The sequence below is a fragment of the Halichoerus grypus genome, chromosome 3 (genome assembly GCF_964656455.1).
Source record: "Halichoerus grypus chromosome 3, mHalGry1.hap1.1, whole genome shotgun sequence".
Taxonomy (NCBI): Eukaryota; Metazoa; Chordata; class Mammalia; order Carnivora; family Phocidae; genus Halichoerus; species Halichoerus grypus.
The window spans coordinates 90,287,768-90,310,408 of NC_135714.1; the positions used below are offsets into that span (position 1 = coordinate 90,287,768).

A 22,641-nucleotide genomic window follows, 5' to 3' on the forward strand; every position below is an offset into this window, starting at 1 on the left:
ATCACTTATCATAAAGTCAATCTACTCGCTCTATTTTTGTAAAAAAAAAAAAAGTTATATATGCATAGGAAAATAAACCCAGAAAACATGTGCTATCCTGTTGAGAACATTTGTTAAAAATCTATAGCAGCTCCTGAACAAATAAGAGAGAAAACATTACATCAAAAGTGATCCTTCATGATTTTTTACTTGATTGAAAAACCTAGATCATAACATATGCCCTCATGACCCCAGAAAGGAATTAGCCCTTTCTCCAATCCTAGTGTTCACCTACTCTCTATCCAGATATATTTCTGTCTGGTGGGAAATGTGGTTAAACTCAATGGCCCCCTCCCCTTTCTCACTGCTTAAATATTCCAAGATTAGGGAATTCTTACTGACCAGAAACTTTGTACAATGCAAACGGCCCACACGTGTGTAAGTTATTGTTTTAACACTATGGTCTCAACCATCTCTTAGAAACAAACACATTTCCTGTCTCCATTAGGGGGAATTCTCTATCAGGAACATGTCTTTGGCAGTCCACTCAATGTAAACAGGGGGAAAAAGGGAGTAGACATGTTATTTTGGGGCAATCGAAGTCAATTTCTTTAGTGAAAATTAGGTTGACCGTGTTTAATACTACCAAAGTTTGTTAGAGTGTTAGATACAAAAAAGTGACTCATACCTTTAAAAATGAAATCCGATCCTCCTAAATTTTAGCTAACATATAGAAGACTCTCTCATTCCATTTATGTAATTTCCATTTCTTGATATTTTGTACTCAAATCTATTATTTTACTCAGATTAGATTAGATCCTGTAAGGGATTCTAAAACTAGAAAATTATATAGCCTCAACCCCCTATCCTTTTAGTCTTGTGATCCCCTCAGACTTCAGAGCAAATTTTTTTTTTTTACATGTCCACTTTTAGGCACATTGTCGTCCCAGACACCATGTTTTACAGGGGAAGAGTCAAGATATGAAATCCTGACTGTGCACTTGGGCATCCAGACGCTTGCGTGCTCCGTCCTTTCAGTCAGGGCAGCATTGGGGAAATGTAAACAGGGGAAGAAATGTTCTTTTATGTGGCAGCACCAAAACGGAAGAGCAGTGAAAGAGTGAAATATGTAGATAGGATGTGACCTTTAAAAGGTGCTTGTTTGTCTATCTGTTGAGAAGCTGCAAGGGATCGCTCTTAGGTCGGCTTCCCTAAAAGTGGATGCTGAGGTGATGATTCAAGTGAAAGCTACTCACCAGGAAGTGTTTCTAAGAAAGCCTGGAAGGGGAGTGGGTCGTGGGCAATCAAGCAGCCGAGTGCAATATCGAGCAGGTGCTATGGAGGATAACTATCCAGCGGGGATAGTGCTGTAGAGTGGTCCTGACAGATGGGGCAAGGAAGAGTCTCAACGCCCATCCATCACTGGCTGAGGGCGGCAGCCAAGAATGTAAATTCCAAGGAACTTCTGGCTTTCCTTGCTCAGTCCGCTAGAGGGCAGTCCTCTGACAGAGAGACCCAGGCGCTTGGCTGTCGGCAAGGAGAGCACTTTGGGATCTGGGGGTACAAAAATGACAAAGAGATTCAAGGGGATAAGGGTAGAGCACTGACAATGCTTGCAACATGACCCAAGAAACAATGTATGTATTGGTCCTATGGAACTTGGAGCCAAAAACATTCCACAGCAATAAAATCCTCAAAGAAAGTTACTAACAACTCAATCTTATAAAACGTTTCAACAGTGATAAAACAAAGAATTACTTCTTTCGTGTAGATGGCAAAATGTATTCTCCCCATGGGGCGCCTGGATGGCTCAGTCTGTTGAGCCTCCGATTCTTGATTTTGGCTCAGGTCCTGATCTCAGGGTCCTGGGATGGAGCCAGCTGAAGGCTTCCTGCTCAGCGGGGAGTCTGCTTGTCTCCCTCTCCCTCTGCGCCTCTCTCCACTCACGCACGCTCTCTCTCTTTCTGAAATAAATAAATAAATCTTAAAAAAACGTATTCTCCCTGAATTACATAAGTTTTATTATATCTTGAAAAGGAGAAATATCATTCCCCATTCTCTGTCAGGGACTTGAATGATCACAGATGAAGAAAAACAAGGCAAACTTTGAGTTGGAACCCAAATTCAAACACAGATTCACCTCCTTTCTAGGTCTCTTGTATTTTCTGATTGATAGTACATGATATGAGAACAAACAAAACAATTTAAGACCTCTTTTATGAGATTTCAAGACTAAAATGTTAAGTATATATCATACCAAAGTACAAAGCTAACCTCCTCCCCTTGCTCCACAAGAAAATGCTAAGTAGCTAATGAGAACACTAAAACCCCCCGAAACATGCTTGTCTGATTTTTCCTTTTCAGCACACCTGATTCACATGATGCAAAATAGGAGATATTGAAAGAACATGAGAATCTTTAAGGGCTGGATGGTGGTGGTGTAATTAGAGTGTCAACATAATTTCTAAAATGGGTTATTCCCTGCACGGTGTTTTAAGATTGACTTTTGAATTTGAAAAATGCTTTGTGTTCCTTGACAGAAACTAAGCATACTAGAATATGCGCAAGTATGTGTGTGAACGCTCAATGTTAACATATAATGTATTATATTTATGCAATATCGTTATTTCAAATCCTCAAGGCATTTTATTGAAATAATCTTCATGGTTAGCTAATTTGTTGATACAAAGTTCCAAATTTTAGAGATTTATAGAAATTGAAAGCAGTTATATGGCTTATCTTCATCACCAAAGAGTATTTTATATTAACTGCATTAATTGTATCCTATACACTGGATGATCATTTATGAGGAAAACATGCTTGTCTATTGCTTTTTAAGTATTTTTATTTTGGAAATGTTTTTATTTTTTAGTAATAAAAATTACATTTTTCTTTTTAAAAAAAATTTAGTTACACATGGAATATTCCAATTAAATGGACTGAAGATAATGTATCAAGTATTACAATCTACAACAGGTCAGAAACAGAAGGTAAATGTCATCAATTGATGTATTTCTTCTTTTGAAATTAATGTGCCACGTTAAACTAATGTAAGTGTAAAGAAACAACAATAAAGGGTGCCTGGGTGGCTCAGTCGTTAGGTGTCTGCCTTCGGCTCAGGTCATGATCCCAGGGTCCTGGGATCGAGTCCCACATCGGGCTCCCTGCTCTGCGGGAAGCCTGCTTCTCCCTCTCCCACTCCCCCTGCTTGTGTTCCTGCTCTCGCTATGTCTCTCTCTGTCAAATAAATAAATAAAATCTTTAAAAAAAAAAAAAGAAACAACAATAAAGCTGGAACTTATGATGTAAATTCCAGCTAAAAGAGACCTCTTAAGTAATTTATCAATGAATTCAAGCCCTTATCTACAATAATGAGAAATTTTCTACTACCTTGAGATTTTTTTTTTAATGATTTACCATGACTGACACAATAACAAATACCCATATCCAAAGGAGGGTCACACACCCAACCACTGGATGATCAATGTATAAGTTTTCTTTTTTTCTTTCCCCCTTCCTCGTTTCTTCCCTCCTTTCCTTCCTTCCTTCTTTTTTTCTTCCTTTACTTTTTTTTCTTTATATCAGAGAAGTAAGTCATGGGATTTCTTAAAAGGTTATGTGACAAGCCTGGTTTCTTAAAATGCTGTCATTAAATTAGACCTATCATTTTTCCAATTCAGTATGAAATTAGAATCCTTAATGACTCCAAATTATATTTTCTAAGTTGTAAATTGTCACCAGTAGCTCAAGGCACTATCTATATCTATTTCCGACCGTGCTTAGCTTCCGAGACCAGACAAGATGCGCTGCCATCAGGCTGCTAGGGCCATAGACTCTATATCTATTTCCATCCATCCATTCATCCATCCATCCGTCCATCCATCCATCCATCTCCCTAAATGAATTACTTGGCATGTGCCTGTGTTAAAATTCAGCTGTCACTGCTCTGCTTACTTAAATCAACTGGAAATATATTTCTGTATTTTATCTCCCTTAGTTTGTCTTTTCCTTTCTTGAAAAATTTAGTTATATAAAAACAAGGAGGCCTTATCACATGTTCTCTCCTCCAGATTGCTGAAAAAAATAATAAATAGGGCAGGTTTTAGCATCCATCCCAGAAGATTCCTCCTTTTTATACTTTTACCATTGTATTTGTTTTATGTTTCCAAATCATTTCTTTTCTAAGACAAATGATCCTCTTCTTCACCCCATCCCATGCAGTGTTGGTTTCAGAAAAGCATTTGGCATGCACTCTTCACCTGTGGCTTCTTAGGGATAAAAGTAGAGTAAATCATTTATCCTTTATTTACATATGCCTACTTGCTCCTACAAAATATTCTAAAATATTAATTAGGTATGATTTTCCCTAGCAAGTAAATTTTTATCCTATTGATTGATTTTTAAACAGCTTTTTTTGAGATAAAATTCACATTGTTGTGCAATTCACCCATTTAAAGTGTAGAATCCAGTGGTTTTTATTATATTTGCAGATATGTGTTACCATCACCATAGTCAAATGTAGAACATTTTAATCACCTCAAAAAGAAATTCCATACCCTTTAGCTATCAATCCCTCTATCCTCCCATACCCCCAGCCCTAAGCAGCTGCTAATCTAATTTCTGTCTGCATAGATTTGCCTATTTGGGACATTTCATATAACTAGAATGATATGTGTAGTATTTTATGACTGGCTTCTTTCACTTAGAATAATGTTTTCAAGGTTCATCCATGTCATAGCATGTATCAGTACTTCATTCCTTTTTATTGACAAATTATATTCATACCATATTGATATGCCACGTCCCGTTCATCTATTTATCAGTTGATGAGCATTTGGATTATTTCTACTTTTTGGCTGTTAATGCTGCTATAAACATTTGTGTACAAATTTTTCTGTGAATCCAGTAAGGTTTTTTTCACCTTTGGGGTTTTTTATTTTTATTATAAGTTCTTTTGTGTGTATGTATGTGTTTATTTTTACCATAAACTTGACCAGCTTTGCTACTGTCAAGGCAAGAACCCGTTCTGTTGCTTTGCGGTAAAACTTTCTCTTGATCATTTATACTAACAATTACTTTGATTGTTACGGTCAACATTTCTCCCGAATTCTTCTAGAATTCCCAGATCAATGCCATTTTGTCTTACTCTTTTATATATGATTGTAGTTTTGAATACTGAGCTCTATCTTTCGTGATCTGCCTTATGACCATTTTTTTTACTTATAAGCATGTTTGCCAATGGAAAATGGAGAAGACAAAAAAAAAAAAAAAAAAAAAAGACTTTCTAAAACGTGCAATACCACTGGGGCCCCTGGGTGGCTCAGTCAGTTAAGTGTCTAATTCTTGATTTCGGCTCAGGTCATGATCTCAGGGTTGTGAGATAGAGCCCCATGTCAGGGTGGAGCCTGCTTAAGATTCTTTCTCCCTCTCCCACTGCCCTACCACCCCCCTAAAAAAAATGTGCAATACCAATGATAAAAGGTATAATGAGGCTACCATTCCATTGGAAGTTCAGTGAATTTGGTTTAACATATTACTACATCTTTTACCCATTGGTTACCATTGGTTAACTGAGAGTTAGAGGAATCTTGGCAGCTGCTTGATTTCCTGTTAACAAATTTAAAAGCATGAATAATTAGTCTATGCTAACAACATTTTCATGGAATGAGGTTTCCAAAAAGTGAATTTTCTAGATAACTAAAGCTTACTCAAGTGTTTTATAAAATAAAGTTGAAGAGTTAACAATAAACATTTTTCTTATATGGATTATGTACTTATTAGAGAGAATATTTGAATGATAAATTTAATCCTTATTAATCAATTAATCAATTAGTTCTTTCAAGGAAGTATTTACCGAGAGCTGACTTATGTGCCAGACACAGAGGTAGGCATGGAGATAATGCTGAGGGAAAAAATCCTTACCTTCTTGGTGCTTACTGTCTGGTGAGGATTCAGACGCGTCAGTGGGCAAATATGTGTCAGAAGTACCTGGTGTTGTAATAGCCAAGGGGGCTCGCTGAAGAAGCACCAGCCCAGATTTGGGGGTTCAGGAAAGGTTAGTAAAGAAAAGGATGTCTAGGCTGAGAGCTAGGGGGTAAAGGCAGTGTTTAAATGGATGATAAGACTGACCAAGTACAGACAGGAACTACGCTCTGGACAGAGAATGCTAGTAGGAAAGGGCAGAAATCTCTCACCGCAACTGCATCCCTCTGTCTTTACATTGAACACATTTTTTTTTTTTTTTTTGGCTCTAACTATTGACTTAGTTGTCTTTCCCCTCCCCATAGAATATTTCTTGAGGAAATGGAGCTTATTTATTTTGGCTGTGGTTGTTCTATATCTTCAGCAGTTACCCAGTGTTTATTGAATGAATGAGTGAAAGAATGAATGAAGACGCTCCAATGTTCACAGAGCTTTGATGACAGACCTGTCTTTATCTGAAATTTCAGAATCATGACTGCTCACTTAGCCAGAAACAAACTAGACATCTCTTCCTACTTCAAAGTGCCTGCTCCATTTTTAGGCTATGCAATAAGTTCCTGTTTCCTGTTTGGGGACATCAGCTCTCAGCTCAGAGCACGGATGACAAACACGTCCCAAGTGCACTGAATGGGCAGTCAGCTCAGGTTACCAGCCCTACCGCCCTCTTCTTCGTTTCTTTGATGATTCATCAGCTAGAAATTTCCCAGGCAATGTTGGGATTTCCCCCAAGGCCTTTTATTTACATTTGTATTGTACATGATATTTTAAACATTAAAAAAATTAAACATGTAATTTATAACCAAAGAAGAGGACCTCTATCACAGACCCTTCTCAGGCTATTCCAACCTGCCCTGTGTAATCTCTCTTCTTACTGTTTATAGTATATTTTATGCTATCGGTTTAATCAGTCCTTCTTTATATTTTGAATATCATCATTGTTATTTAATCTTCATTTGCTCTGTCTTTTCTTTTTTAAGTAAATGACAAGCTCCTTGGAGATACAACCTCTACATCATACTCCCTGATGGCAGGTCAGGAATACCACCCTATTGCCAATGAGGTTCTGTGCACATCTTAAGACTTACTAAGAGCTTAGTAAGTCCTTGCTTATTGGAGGCTGGTTTGCCCTCAGCCTGCTGTGCTGTTCGAGAATGCCTGTAGATCCTTTAGTTATGCCTCTATCTTTAGTACCAGCTACTACTTTGTCAGTGCATCTATATTTAGTAGTATATCAACTTTTTGCTTTTTAATCTGCTGCTTTCTAACATTTAGAAGACTTGAAGGTTATCACATGATGTCAGATAACTAATCTTACTAAAACATAATATTTTAAAATAGGTATTTCTAACTGTATAGTGTCTAGGAGAGGGCCTAGGCCATAGGAAATGGTATAGAGTTTGGGATGACAATTTTCGTAACTCTTGCAGATTTGAGGATACATTCTGGATGATTTAGATAACCACGTCCTGACTACATATAAATAGAATATTACTATAATTTTATAATTACCATCAAATTATATTTACATATTACATAAATATTTCATGTCAAAATAATTATAGGCATATATTTTTAAATTTAATAACAAAGGGAAAGAGAGACTTTCTTCATTCTTTCAAGCTGAGCCTCACGGAATGTTTGAATTTTGATTGGATCATTATGAATTCAGTTTTGCAGATTCAAAAGCCCAGTTTCATCAATTCAGCCCTGGTCAACCAAGGCTTGGAAGATTTATTCACACAAAGCAAACATATAAGAATGCTAATTTGTTAATTTATACAAATAAAAATATACTGGCCAAGGTGAACCAGAATACTCATGTCAGCTAATTAGGAATCTCTTTCCAAGAAGAAAGTTTACTTAATAAGAGTAAAGAGAGAGTTAAGGTAGATCAATTATTTTAGAGATTTTATCAAGCTGTGATAGCCTCATATGTTGCATTAACTGGGGGAGTCTAATTATTGCATTTAGAGGCTATTTTGATGAAATGAAACTTTCTTATTCATGCAACAGTCCAATAGAGGTATTCCTGACCTGCCATCTTTCCTGGGTGGTTCACTCCTAAATAATAACTTTCTCCTTTTTATGGCTCTACTGCTTCCTAGACCTTCGATTCCTCTGCTGAATCTTTGCATCTGACCAGAAGACAGAGGAAGATAATGGAGGGAGCAGGTCTAGAAGTGCATCTATTACTTCTGCCCACAATCTGTGTCCGGTTGTCAATCCCATGTTGCTACCTAACTGCAAGGGAGGCTAATAAATATAGTCTAGCTGTATACCCAGGGAGGAAGAGAGAATAGTGTGGTAAATAACAGATCTCTACCACATACACTGTTCTCTATAGGAGGAAATCTGTTAAAAGATCTGGAATACGGGGGTGCCTGGGTGGCTCAGTCAGTTAAGGGACTGCCTTTGGCTCAGGTCATGATCGCAGGGTCCTGGAATCGAGCCCCACATCAGGCTCCCTGCTCAGCAGGGGGCCTGCTTCTCCCTTTCCCTCTGCCGTTCCCCTGCCTGTGCTCTCCTGCTCTCTCTCTGTCAAATAAATAAATAAATAAAATCTTTAAATTAAAAAAAAAAGATCTGGAATACACGTACCAGCTCAACTGTGCACCCACTTCCCTCGGCAGACTGAGACACACTGAAAGATCTTCACTATCTAACTCTTTGCAATTATTTCTTCCCAATCACCCAAACCATCACCAGTGATAATTGTTCATCATGGTATCCAGGTTGCATTTTTCCAGATTCCTGCTTATTATATATTGCATATTAATACTACACCTTTCTTTTTAGGGAGATTCTCATAAAATCTTGCTGAGATTTAGGAGGGACTCTGTAATTATTACTAACATAATCATTAATACTTTCTTAAATGATTTGTTGAAAATATTACCACAAATGTATAACCAATCCATTTTACAATAGATCATGTTACTCTTAGTTTCAGAAATTAAAATTTTCTTCCTTGACCCTAAATTCTGATAGTGCATCCTACTAGAAAGTTTTAGTTCCCCAAGTATAAATGGTGTGTCATTAGTAAAAAAAAGTACTATTCTTGTATTTTTCAGCTGTTGTACTAATAAGTGATGGGTAAAATTTAATAAGATATAAACTGTCATTTTACACTGAAAAATAATTTGCTTAAAGCATCAATGCAACAAAGCATCTACATCACTAAAGAAAAATGTTTCTTTCTCTAGAATTAGCAAGCTATCGCAAGACGTGTCTAGTTGTCTAAAGTTTGTTATAATTATTTATATAAAATAGTATACAGGCATACCTCAGAGGTATTGTGGGTTTGCTTCTAGACTACCACAATAGAGTGAATATTGCAATAAAGTAAGTCAAATGAATTTTTTGGCTTCCCAGTGCATAACATAAAAGTTATGTTTACACTATACTATAGTCTGTTAAGTGTGCAATAGCATGATGTCTAAAAAACAACGGACATACCTTAATCCAAAAATACTTTATTGCTAAAAATGCTAACCATCACCTGAGCTTTCAGTCATGTCACTGAGCACAGATCACCATACCAAACATAATAATAATGAAAAGTGTGAAACGTTTTGGCAAGAATTAGCAAAACGTGACACAGAGACACAAAGTGAGCAAACGCTGTTGAAAAAATGATGCCAATGGACTTGCTCAATGAAGGGTTGCCACAAACCTTCAATCTGTAAAAACTGCAGTATTTACAAAGTGCAATAAAGCAAGTTGCAAAAAAGTGAGGTATGCCTGGAGTAAAGAACTGTTATGAGAGCTCTGTTACCGAAATCTATCTAGGTTGAAATTAAATAGCCCCTGGATGAAATTTTGAAAAAGTAATTACCCATCTTCTCCACCATCTAGACAAATAAAAGAAAAAAAAGGAATTTTCTAGAAAGAGCTCCCACCCAGAAAGAATTCATTCAACTCGTTTATGTATAAAACTAGCAAGAAACAGAACAAGATGATTTATTAATTGAATGATAGGGTGTTATGTGGCCGTTCAATTCACATTTTCACATGCAGGTATCCCCCGCTTTCTGAATGTTCACGTTCTGCCACCTCATTTTTACAAATGGTAATGGCTTTTTTCATAAAAATGAAAATGCTCTTTGGATTTCTTTCAGTTAGCAAAAACAGGTACTAATATAGGTCTTTTGTAAAAAACAAAGTGGAATTAACCCCGACTTTTAGAAAGTGGGAGATACTCCTCTCTTTCTGCTATTTCAGCTTATGAAAGGTTTCACAGGAAAGCTCTACTTTCAGATAGAAAGCAAAATTGCAAGGTGTTTACAATATACTTTCAAATGAAAAGGATTGTGAATCATAAAAACAGTAAAGTCCTATTCTGTGTATTGGGTGCTTGTATATGCATGTATATGGAGGTTACACACGAAGAAGACAAGAACAATATGTTAACTAGTGGTGGGTCATTTTTTATATTCTTCATTATACTCTTTTTTTGTATTTTCCTAATACATATTTGGAACTGTAAGGAACACATAAGCCTGTTACAATCAGAAAAGCAATCAATAGTAAGTGGAGAAACGAAACATAATACGTGCTGACTCCCATGTGCCGCCGGGAGCAGGCACCAGTATTCTAGCCCTACTTACTTCGCTATGTAACTAAACAAACCAACAGTACGTTGCTGTTAACAACTGCTGGGAAAGTAGGATGAACTTGGAAAGTCCATAACTACTGACTTCCTGGATCTCAGCTTCCTCATCTATAAAGTGAGAAAAATCACAGTAACTCCAGACAGGCTTAACTAGGTATATATAAAGCACATTGAAATACTGCAGTATTTAGATGGATTGCCAGGAACTTCTCAATGTTATTTATATTTGCCTCACTATTTATAGAACTGTGGCATATCCCCTTTCATAATAATGAGGATAGCTACCATCTGTTGGACAAATAACTCTGTGACCAACACTTTACCGATGTTATCTTATTTAATCTTCACAACAGCTCTGTGAGGGATTTTTATCCCTATTTCCCTTATGGTGAACAGGGACACAGAGAGGTCAAGTGATTTGGCCAAGATCACACAGCTAGTTAGTCACAGAGCAAGGGTTTTATCCTAGATCTGTCAGACTTGAAAGTTCATGCTCTTTTTCCTATAACATATGGCTCTGTGCTTAGCAAGAGGCCCTCCTCCAGATACAAATATTCAAAGTGTACGGTTGCCAAAAGATTAGCTTCCTTTCAACAACTTGTCTATGGGAGAATGACAAAGAAAGATAAATACTACATGAGTGAGGTAAAGGTTTATAATTTGTCAAGTACCTACTCTGAACATTCCTAAAAAAAGTATTGTCTTGTTGGAGAGCTTACTCATATATTATGAAAAACTACTGTGTCCTGGATATCTTCCAAACCTTGTGAACACTTCCAAAATTTAAATCTTCTTTCCTCCCAAACTAACTCATCTGCCTCTATTCTGTAATGACAGCATCATTATTTATCCGATCATGCAAGCCATTTCCCCCTCCTCTGACTGTCCACATCAAGTAAGAAAACTGACTGTTGATTTTACCCGTGATGTGTCTTGAAAACATCACCTTTTTTCTTTTTTCATTACCTCCACATTGGAGTAAGCCCTCATTCCCTTTTGCCTTAGATGATTACAGGAGACTCTAAAACCTCCTTCCAATATATCACTCGTACCACCATCAAAATTATCTTTCTAGAAAGCAGACTTGAGCGTGTTATTTCCCTGCTTAAAAATCTTCTCTATCTAATCATCTCTCAGAAGATGGATTCCTTCACATGGCACGTGGCTCTTGCACTCCAAAGCTCTAGACTTTATTTCCAGCCTCATCTTCCATCTTCCAGTATCACATCCTTACATTGTCACTACATTAAACTATTTGAAATTTCTCAAATATATGAAGTATTCCCACACTATTATTTAAATTGTATATTGTCCTTGCAAACAAAAGAGTGTGTGAATTAAGAAGTATAGAAGCAATGCTAACAAGTGAATACTGGTCGTGTCAGAGCACAGCTATTATTTTAAGAGAATATTTTTTACTTCAAACATAACTCTGTTCCTTCAATGTTGAGCTTCTAAAATCTATATACTAGAGCCGTATGTAAATACTGGAGGCTACTTTAGAAAGAGAGTTAATTTGGCAAATCCATTGATGAAAAGCATTGATGTAATCAATTGAAATAAGGAAACAGAAGACTTTACAAAGATAAATTTAGAAAAGCAAGCATGACACGGATTACAAAATCAAGAATGTTGTATTTGAATTTTAGTTCTACTGCAGGCCTTCTTGACATTTTAAAAGCATTACTGATTCTCAAATCATTATTTTGCTAGGCAATAGCCATTGCCATCATTTTGAATGTTGATTTTAATAAATAAAGTATTCTTCTAGATGTTTACATTTTTATCCCCTCCCCAGCCTGCCCAATGAATATTCTTTGTGTAATTAATCCATCATGATTAGCAATATATGGCCTACCCCCGAAAGCAAGGACCTCTCTGTCTTTTGGCATTGTTTTCTTTTATTGGAGGATTGACGAGCACAGAATTATTTCACTCACTTGGCAAGCTTCTACCAGTAAGAAGTACAAGTCACAAATCACAGGACACTTATTTACATTGGTTATTCTTTTTCAGCTCACGCACTACAGTGACATTCTAAAGTTAGGCAACTAAATAAGAATTAAGCTTTGGGGCTTTGGATCCAAATCAAACTGGACTCCTTGAGCTGATATTTCTTTTCTTTTCTTCTGACCCTCTGGGCCTAATTTCTCTGTGTTTACAGTATATGCAAACATGTTTCTCATTAGTGTTTATTTACTACCACAGGAATCACTTTGAACTCTACTAATCCTGCTGGAAATGTTTTACTCAAAATAAACCCAGATCATATTGGGTTTTATCGTGTAAATTATGAAGTAAAAACTTGGGAAATGATAGCTACCTGTCTTTCCAACAGCCACGAGGTAAGAGTAACAGTGGTTGTGAATTGTTTTATTTTTGTTCTAAGAACAGTGTCTTGATGATATTATTTTTTTCAACATGCTTTGCTTCAGGAATTGTGCTACTTACCTCTTTTTCTTCTCCTTTTCAGAACTTTTCTTCTGCTGACCGTGCAAGTCTTATTGATGATGCTTTTGCCTTGGCAAGGTGAGTTTTGGAATGAGATTAGACTGTGGATTTTGTCATAAATCTCTTTTCTTGATGAATTGCAATGAAGTTTAAGTATTAATTATAGTTTAAAATATCCAAAGTCACTATTTATAACATTATTGTTTTCCTTAACTCTCTTTTTTAAAACTCACATAAGCCTCATAGCCAAAATACTGAAATTTGCTCTTAGCAGACACACAAAAGCTCACCTACCGTATTGACTTTGAGTAGGGTTCATCTATATCAGAGCCCTTGAGCTAATTAGGAGTGACATTTGCAAATGCTCAAAAGTGCACCTTCATAATTTGATTTATTAAAACGACAATGTGTTTCATTAACTTACTTCTATGAGCCTAAGCCCACTGTATGAGTTTATGGCTAGAGTTGTCAACTCTTGTTCAGGTCATCAGGGTAAGAAGAATGAGACATGGTGCACTAGGATTGATCAGAATTAAGGTACCGCTTAAGAAATTTGACTTTTTTGGTTTTCATGGCTTGAAGGTGACCTACACTTAGAAAAAAAAACCATCAACGTAGATTAGGGAAATGAAGAAGTAGTAACCACAGTATCTTTGAGATTTTTTGTTTTGTTTTGTTTTCAAGTAGTCTGACACTACTAATTCAACAAGTGTTTGTTGAATTTCTGGTACTTCTGTAGGAGCTAGGGCTGGCTTTTAGTGGCCTCATCCTAGATACAAGCAGTGTACTGAGCGTACTGAGAATGAGGCGCTACTTCCTCAGAAAGCCTTCACTGGCCCCTTTGTCTAGGTTGGGCGTCCCTTTCGCAGGCCCCTGTGTTTCACCACAATATTATACTGTCATTTCTTATTAACAGTCCATCTCACCTACCTAACTGTAAGTTATGTGAGGGTAGGCACCCAGATCATGTTCCTGTTTATTTTATTCCCAGCTTCTAACTGTGACTGGCCCAAGGCCGAAGCTCATTAACTATGAGCCAAACACATGTCTGAAAGATAGTATACCAGCACTCTAAAGGCCTGGGAGAACTATTTTCCACAGACTTCCTAGATGAGATACTGGAAGTCAGAAAACCTTCTTGACATTTTTTAAGGAGGGGATGGATAGGGTTATAAAACAGGCTGTGGAACGATTAAGATCTTGGTTCTTTAAAACCTGGAGTAAATTTCTTAACCACTCTCTGACTCGATTTCCTTATGAGAAAAATGGAGATGACCTTAAAAGATTCTTGTGAGAAATAAATGAAATAATGCACGTAAAGCACCCCAAATAATGTCTGGCCTATAGCAAGTGCTTAATAAAGTGTACCACTTGACTGTACCAGACATTGCATAGGCCTGGGAAATTAAGTGGTAAAGGAAGATAATCAATATTATAAAATACAATAGAACCCTTAAGAATTCTTTTGGGGGAAAACTCTCCTAGGAGTGCATCATGACCTTTTCCAAAGCTTGGCATCTTGGCTTTTAGCAATTACACAGAACTACAATATCTTTATAATTTAATTCCCATCAAAACACAATGCAGACAGTTGAACACGTCTCTATGGGGCACTGTGTATAAAGCAAATAATTCACACAATTGAAAGACTTTCCTTGCATTTGCTCAGCTCCTTGGCCGTAGCCCCGTAAAATTTTGGAAAGATATGGGAAGGAAGAACGTGAAACTCATTTGAAAACCAAAAAGTATGTAGAATCACACAGCAACGGGTCTGGAGCAATCACCTGAGCTATTCAGTTATCACCCAATTTCCTTCTGTAACACATGAGGGAAACAGGACTCAGGGAAGTAGAGTCCACCAGTGTTAGCTACAGCTAAGTGTAGTTCACTCAGAAACTTTAGGGAGAAAAAAGGAAAAACATGTAGTTAAACAGTAAGTGCCTGTGGTAGGATAAGAAGTTATACAGTTCTACTTGGGTGTTCAAAAAGAAATGTAACTATCATGTTTCATAAGCAGGGCTAAAAGAGCGCCTCTAAATATAAAAGTATTGTTGATTCCCCTGTCCCCAAATTTGAGGAGCTAGTACTCTTACTGCCCCAGATGAATATCCAGATGGGCTCATTTGTTCAAGACAAGGAATAAAAATTCTCCCAACCACTTCAAGTCCCTCAGACAGGCTTAGTTTGAGTTTGAGCCCAGTTCAGTAAAACGATCAAAGTTACCAACTGCATTTAAAGTTCCTCCCTGCCCCCAACTCAGGCTGGTGTCTGGCCAGCCACCTGCAGTGGGAACCAGGTGCTTGATGTCTTCGCCATTTTGTTGCATGGAACTTCCACTCCTCACTCACCAGGCTGCCTCTGATTCCTCCAGAGCTAAGGCAAGGAGAGCAGGGAGGGAGAGCAGGTGAAGGGAGTAAAAGATCCTGACATGCTGTCTATGTTTGGCCCTCTCTGGACTTTGAAGATGTTTAATACTGACTCATTTTCTTGTGTGCTGTTTTCATGGGGTATTTGCCATCCATACCCATTTTTATTGCTAAGAGTCTTTCTCTTGCAGTTCCTTGAGGTGGGTAAGTGAAAACCTCTGAACTACGACTGGCCCATAGGAAGTATTCACATATCTTTTCCCCCAACAAAATCTGGGAGGATGAGCCACCCCATGCAGTCTTATCTCTTCACTCTGAGGTTAGAGCGGTAGTCAGCCGCAGTCTCTTATCCTTTAGATTTCTCAGGGTATCAGACACCAGGCCACTGTGCCCCCAAACTCCAAGATAAAGGAGGTAAAATTCTTCAAGTGATTTCATCAAAGCCCTTTTTCCTAGGCATTATGTGAGGGGAAAAGCCTCCTGCAACCCCCTCTCCCCTGTGGGAGGAGAACATTCACAGTACCCTGACAGCTCTCCCCCGCGAAGCCCTCTGTTAAAATGTCTCATTCTGCCCCTAGCTTCTCCAATGCCCTTAATAGGCTGGTGATGGGTTATCAGCTAAGGGTCACAAAAATCTCTCCTGACCATGTTCTTTCCAATTTGGTGGGCCTGCATCTTACTTTGGGGTTTAGGCCAACTGGCCTGGTTTGGGGGTTAGGCAAGGGGCCTTGCCAAAACGGAGACAGAAAGAATCCTTTTTGTCCACCTGTTACAGTAGGGTTTTCCTTTTCAATAGCTTCCATTGTGCTCTGTATCCCACTGTGTGCTAAAGCCAGGAAGAGGGTGAGGAATAACATAAGGGAAAGAAGAGAGCACTAGCTAACAAGCCAGTGGGTGGGAGCAGGAGTCTCTAGGTGAGGAAAGAATGGCAGAAAGAATGGCTTAAAAGGCCACCAAAGCTAATGATCCAAACAGAATTTCAGCCTGGCTTCACAAAGCAGGGTCCCAATGATATCCAAGGTGAGGAGCAAGTTAGCAAGTAAAGGCCACCAAGTGAACATCAGCCACACCAAGATTACAGACCTCTAGGGTCACTGGTTTTACCATTTTACAGGTGTTTGCTGAGGTAACCAGAGCACAACACAGAATTGGATAAGCCACTTCACCCTCCTACCCCCCACCCTCATGCTGCCTTTTAAAGAAAGGAGAAGTAGGGTAATCAGAAAGACTCCAAAAAGGACCTAGTTGTTTACAAAAAGACTGTTATAAGCCAGAAATCTGAATTTAGTTGGCAAGTGAACACTGAGAAATCAGGCACAATGGGGACGTTTTGAAATTCTCGATACCACCAAAGGCTTTGCTGGGAAAGAACATGAGCACATCGGGTCAGCTGCATCCACCTAGGCACCTCTCCGAACCGTTTCTAATGTCCCAGTGAAGAGGGACATTTGATAAGACACTATGCTTAACTCAGCTTCTCTGAGGACTGTACTGTACTTCCAGGTCACACCCAGGGAAGCAGAAACAAACCTTTTGTTATAGGATCCCCCAAACTTCCTGGGTGCCTCAGCCCAAGATAGGAAGGCAAGAATTCTCTCATTAGATCCATTTGTCCGTTTTTCCATCGAGTTTGGTGGGAACTTTTGTTAAGTATAGCCTCCATTTTCTCCAGATGATAGGAACTTCTATGATTTACGTCCATCAGGCATGGCTTTTACTAGATGGATGGAAGATTTTTAAATGAAGAAAATTATTGGAACACCTGGGTGGCTTAGTCCATTAAGTGTCTGATTTCAGCTCAGGTCATGATCACAGAATCCTGGGATCAAGCCCCACATCAGGCTGCCTGCTCAGTGGGGAGTCTGCTTCTCCCTCTCCCCCTCCCTGCTCATGTTCTCTCTCTCTCTCTCTCTCTCGCTCACTCTCTCAAATAAAAAAAAAATTTAAAAAGATTTTATTTATTTATTGAGAGAGAGAGAGGGAGGGAGAGAGCACGAGCGAGGGAGAGGAATAGAAAGAAAAGGAGAAGCAGACTCCCCACTGAGCAGGGAGCCTGACGAGGGACTCCATCCCAGGACCCTGGGATCATGACTTGAGCCAAAATCAGATGCTTAACCAACTGAGCCACCCAGGTGCCCAAAAAATCTTTAAAAAAAATAAAAATAAAATAAAATTCTTAACCATATCTGACTTTCAGAACTGCTGTATGCCTATGGATTTAACAAATGGAGTTTGAGACTCAAAGTTGCATAAGAATGCTGTCTTAGGTTGAGCTCCCAGAAGCAGAGTATGAAATGCAGGTTCATGTACATGTAGTTTATTGAGAGAGTCTTCTCATGAAATAGGAAGTATGAAAAGCAGGATGGGGCAGGGATAAAAAGCTGAGCCATGATATGGTCTCAGATGGAGTCTAGCTTTGCCAGAATCCACTAGAAAGCTATGAATTGTGTTGTAGAGTAGGTCCAATTTGAGGGAAGCAGGCTGGCTTGTTGCCTTCCTGAATCTGAAAATTAATGGCCTGGGGTGGAGGGATTGCATTACCTCTTAGGCAAGATGGATCTATTTGGCTGAGGGCTCTTCTCTGAAGAAGGTGGCAGCTGTGAGCCAACAGAGCACTGTAAGGGGATCTGAGAAGGGCACTAGAGATGTCTTTGTTCTCAAAACCATGTCTTCACATGTGGTCCCATCAGGATCAACACCACCTAGGAGCTTGTGAGAAATGCAAATTCTTAGGCTCTACTCCAAACCTGCTAAATCAGAAACTCGGGCGGGGGGGTCCGGGAGTATATGATTTAATGAACTTTCCAGGTGTTGTTGATAGTTGCTCAAATTTGAGAATCATAATTCTAAATGATACTGCTCTTCCTCTGAGAATCAAATACCAGTAGGAGCTGCAGAGTAACATAATTTGTGGGAAAAGAAAAGTACATCAGCTATATTCTCAAAATGTTATCCCTATAATAACCAGCAAAAATTCACTCCCAGTCCAATGTTCTGACCATATGACTCAGACTTAAAGAAAATAAGTGATACCAAAATGGAACTATTGCATAATTATCAAGTGTGTTGGAAAAATAAGGCAGTAGGATAGAATATCAATTTTCAACATTTGAATACATAGTATTTTCTCAGAACCTCTAACCTTTGGATAATTGGATTCCCTTCTTACTTCTACTTATGCTACCTAATTAACTTATTCATCTGGCCCTGGTAACTGAGACCCATTCCTTCTAATCTTTTCACTTACCTAAAATATACAGGCCACTTGGTTTCTGACCAAATGGTCATTCTTCCTAAACTTTCATTATTCTCTTTGCTAAATTGATCCTCAGAGCAACAACTATTATTCATAAACACCTTAAAAATCACTCGCTGGACATAGTTTTGCTCTACCCACCAGGGAAAATAGAGAATCATTAAAATTAGAAAATTCTCAAGTTTCAAATATCAACACAAAATTCTATAATTTTTCTTACTTAACAGACATTCTCAATAAAACACTCCATTTCTCAGTATTATTTGTGCTTTTATTAAGGGAGGCTGCATGCTCCAAAATATAATTCTTTCTAAATAAGATCAGGAACTGAGAAAATAGAAGAAATCAGCTCTCTGAACTGAAAACAAACTCTGTTTCATATCTCATTAGTACAAATCAAATGATGCCAAAGATTTTCATTCTTATCAACCTGTCCAATACTACTAGTTCATCCTCTAATCAAACTCTTGGAGAGAAGTCAAGATATAATTACATTCTTCATTCACAAAATACTTTCAAATGTAAATAGCATTCAATGCATCAGTATTACTAATTCAATAATTCAAAATTTTATTATTTAATTTAAACTTTCAAAATGTAATTTGAAAAGACAGAATTACCATCTAAGGTTCTTTTTAAAACCTAGGCTAAAATTTGAGGCATAACAGATTTCTGAAAACAGTATTTCAAAAGGTTCTAGAATCTCTTTTAAGGAAGAAAAATTTTGATTCTTTAAACTTTGAAATGTCAATAGAAACTTCAAATTTTGTGGAGGAACAAAATCCATTTTTATTTATCAATATTGTTTGAAAATGTATGAAAAAGGAAATGTTTTAATGGGAAAAACAAGTTCAGTTGGAATGTTTTAAAATTCATATTTCACGAGTATTGTTATGTTTCGTCTTCATATCAACGGTAAATAATTTCAGTAAGATATAATTATCATGGTGCATTTGTATATTATTTTCTTATGAAGTATTTTTTAAAGATTTATTTATTTATATATTTAGAGAGTGGTGGGGGGCAGAAGGAGAGGAAGAGAGAAAATCTCAAGCAAACTCCTTGCTCAGCATGGAGCCCGACGTGGGGCTCGATCCTACAACCCTGAGATCATGACCTGAACTGAAATCAAGAGTCTTTTACCTAACCAACTGAGACACCCAGGCGCCCCACATTTATATATTATAATCGGTTTGTGTCTATTCATCAATATTAACCATAGCTGAATGGCTTTTGTTTTATCCAGAATTTTGCCTCAGTGATTTTTCAAATGTACTTTTTAATGTTCTGTCTTCCTCTTTACTATTGAATATATGAAAGCACTAAGACATCATTGTGAACAAACCCCTTTGATTGGGTCCCCCAAAATAAACACATTTTCTTAATTGCTTAATAGAAGGGTTCTCATTAACACTGAATTCTATGATTTCCATATTAGTACTTTTAGTCAAATGAGTACTAGTCTATGGTTGGATTTTTGTTTTGTTTTGTTTTTAGTCTATGGTTTTTAATTAAAGGTTTTTTTTCTCTTCCTTAGAGCTCAACTTCTAGATTATGGGATGGCTCTAAACTTGACCAAGTATCTCACACTGGAACAAGATTTTTTACCATGGCAGAGAGTAATTTCAGCCATAAGCTATATCATTAGCATGTTTGAAGATGATAAAGAGCTATACCCTGTGATTGAGGTGATGTTAATGCTATATCTTATGACCATAAGTGTGCAGCAATGAGCAGAATAGGGAGATTTCTGAGACAAGGAGCTTCTGAGAGACACAAAAGCACATCCGCGTGCCAAGTGAAATTAAAGGAAAGTACAATGACATGACTAGTCAAACCAGAAATACTATCTCTATTTTTTTTCAACTTGAAATGTTATCAGTATTTCTGGTTCAGTATACCACTTAATGATATATTTTAGTGTTAGAAAGAACACAAGAATTAATATTTTAGTTACAATAGACAAGATACTAACTAGATCCTATTTTCAATGATTTATCTATGTTAAAATGAATTTATTCTTACTAAAATATAACATTATGTTTCCTTATTCTTGCTGCTGTTATTTCCACGTTGAGATTTTATTATAGGATAGTCATTCTAAATACTTTGCTTTGGGGTTTCTGCAGCACTTTGGTAGGACACTTGCAATTTTAAGGAAATTCTGGATTCAAAGCTCTAGCTCTTTTACCTACTAAATGAAAGAACTTGGACAAATGATTTAATATTTGTGAGTCTTCATTTCCTTTGTACAATAGGAATGTTGGCACTTCCCTGCCTATGGCAATGGGATAGTATAGATCATATAAAATAAACATCCTTTGTAGATCCAAAGGCGGTATACATATATCAGTTATCACTATTTTTATTTCATCAATACTTTATTAATCTTCTTAGTGCAGTAAGTATGTCAGGTGTTACTCCATTTCTTAGAAATGTTAACTGAAAAGTAGAGGTTAAAAGGGGCTTACCTTAAATTTTATGAAACATTAGAGGATTCCAGGATGTTCTTATCTTCAGAATTGAAGCAAATTTGCCATGTGATAAGAACTGAAAACATCCCTTTCCTAAGGAAAGGCCCAAAGTCCTCTGAACTAGTAGGAAAGAAGATTACAACAGGGGGCTGTAGATTATAATAAATGCGAACCTGTTGATAAATAGTAAATTATTACTCATTGTACATGGTGCTTTTATTTCAGAAATACTTCCAAAGTCAAGTGAAGCCCATTGCAGATCATCTGGGATGGAATGATGTCGGAGACCACCTTACAAAGTTATTTCTTACATTTTTAAAATTAATTTTCATTTAATATTTGTTTGTGTATGTTAAAACATGTTAAAAAGTGCTCACGTCCCCAGCTTTGCGTGTGTTTGTTTTTTAAGGTTACTCCGTGCATCCGTGTTAGGGCTTGCGTGCAAAATGAGAGATCAAGAAGCCTTGGACAATGCTACCCAATTATTTCAGCAGTGGCTAAGTGGGACTGTAAGGTGACTGTTCATGTGTTCATTTCTAGAGGATTTCAAACTTAAAAATGAAGAATTAAAATCTCTGAAACACTGTTTCTTCTTCTAGGCTTCCTACAAATCTCAGGCTTCTGGTATATCGGTATGGAATGCAGAACTCCGGTAACGAGACTTCATGGAACTACACTCTTGATCAATACCAGAAAACTTCATTAGCTCAGGAGAAAGAAAAACTGTTGTATGGATTAGCATCGGTGAACAACGTTACTCTTTTGTCAAGGTAAATTTTTTTTTCATTCATATGAGTGGCATTTGATGGTTTATGTGTCACGGTCACTTTAAGATATGAATTAAAGTATGATACATTTCCAAGAACATCTATTAAAACTTATTTTCCTGGCAAGAAACAAAGTATCCATGTAAGAGTGGAATAAAGAAATGTAATCTCATATGAAAACATTCTGGGAGTAGGCAGTTTCTAGTTGTGAGCAGTGGTTCAACATTTTCATTCAGGACCTGGGGTATTTCTCTTTCTGTTCTGCCATCCTCAACATGTTGGATGTCTCATAACCTCTAAAGCTCCAAATGTTTTTCTTCGCACAAATATGTTCAGTGAAAGAAGAACAAGAACAAAAGAGTTCCTCCTCACAAGGCTTTGTCTTTTATGCTAAAGGTGAGTTATCTCTGCTTCCCCTCATAACCAGAACTGGATCACACTTGATCATTCTGGGTTATACTCTAGGTCTACCACTTGATCATTTGCCACCTAGGATGAACTTGAATTCCTTTGACTGATTTGAGCCATCACCATACTCTGAGGCTGGGGTAGGAGCCTACCTGCTTCCCTACCATCAAGGATACCTTGATCCAAGCCCAGAACAAAATTGGTTTCTGTCATCAGAGAAGAAGTATGTGCACAATATGCATACACACACACAAAATGTATTTATATTCCACTCAGAAAGACCGCTTGAAGCGCACCTATGAGTCTTCTGCCATTACACATATGCCCCAAATCAACTAGCATCTGC

The 22,641-nt window shown here is 37.5% G+C and overlaps 1 protein-coding gene across 1 annotated transcript in view; it reads left to right on the forward strand.

The window, feature by feature from the left end:
- The window catches only part of ENPEP (glutamyl aminopeptidase), an 84,943-nt gene that overhangs the window by 49,082 nt on the left and 13,220 nt on the right, over positions 1 to 22,641 (forward strand). The window contains exons 11-17 of the mRNA XM_036098038.2: positions 2,890 to 2,969; positions 12,782 to 12,918; positions 13,047 to 13,102; positions 20,184 to 20,334; positions 21,346 to 21,419; positions 21,530 to 21,634; positions 21,720 to 21,890. Coding sequence (XP_035953931.2) covers positions 2,890 to 2,969; positions 12,782 to 12,918; positions 13,047 to 13,102; positions 20,184 to 20,334; positions 21,346 to 21,419; positions 21,530 to 21,634; positions 21,720 to 21,890 — 774 coding nt within the window. The remainder of the gene's footprint in view (positions 1 to 2,889; positions 2,970 to 12,781; positions 12,919 to 13,046; positions 13,103 to 20,183; positions 20,335 to 21,345; positions 21,420 to 21,529; positions 21,635 to 21,719; positions 21,891 to 22,641) is intronic.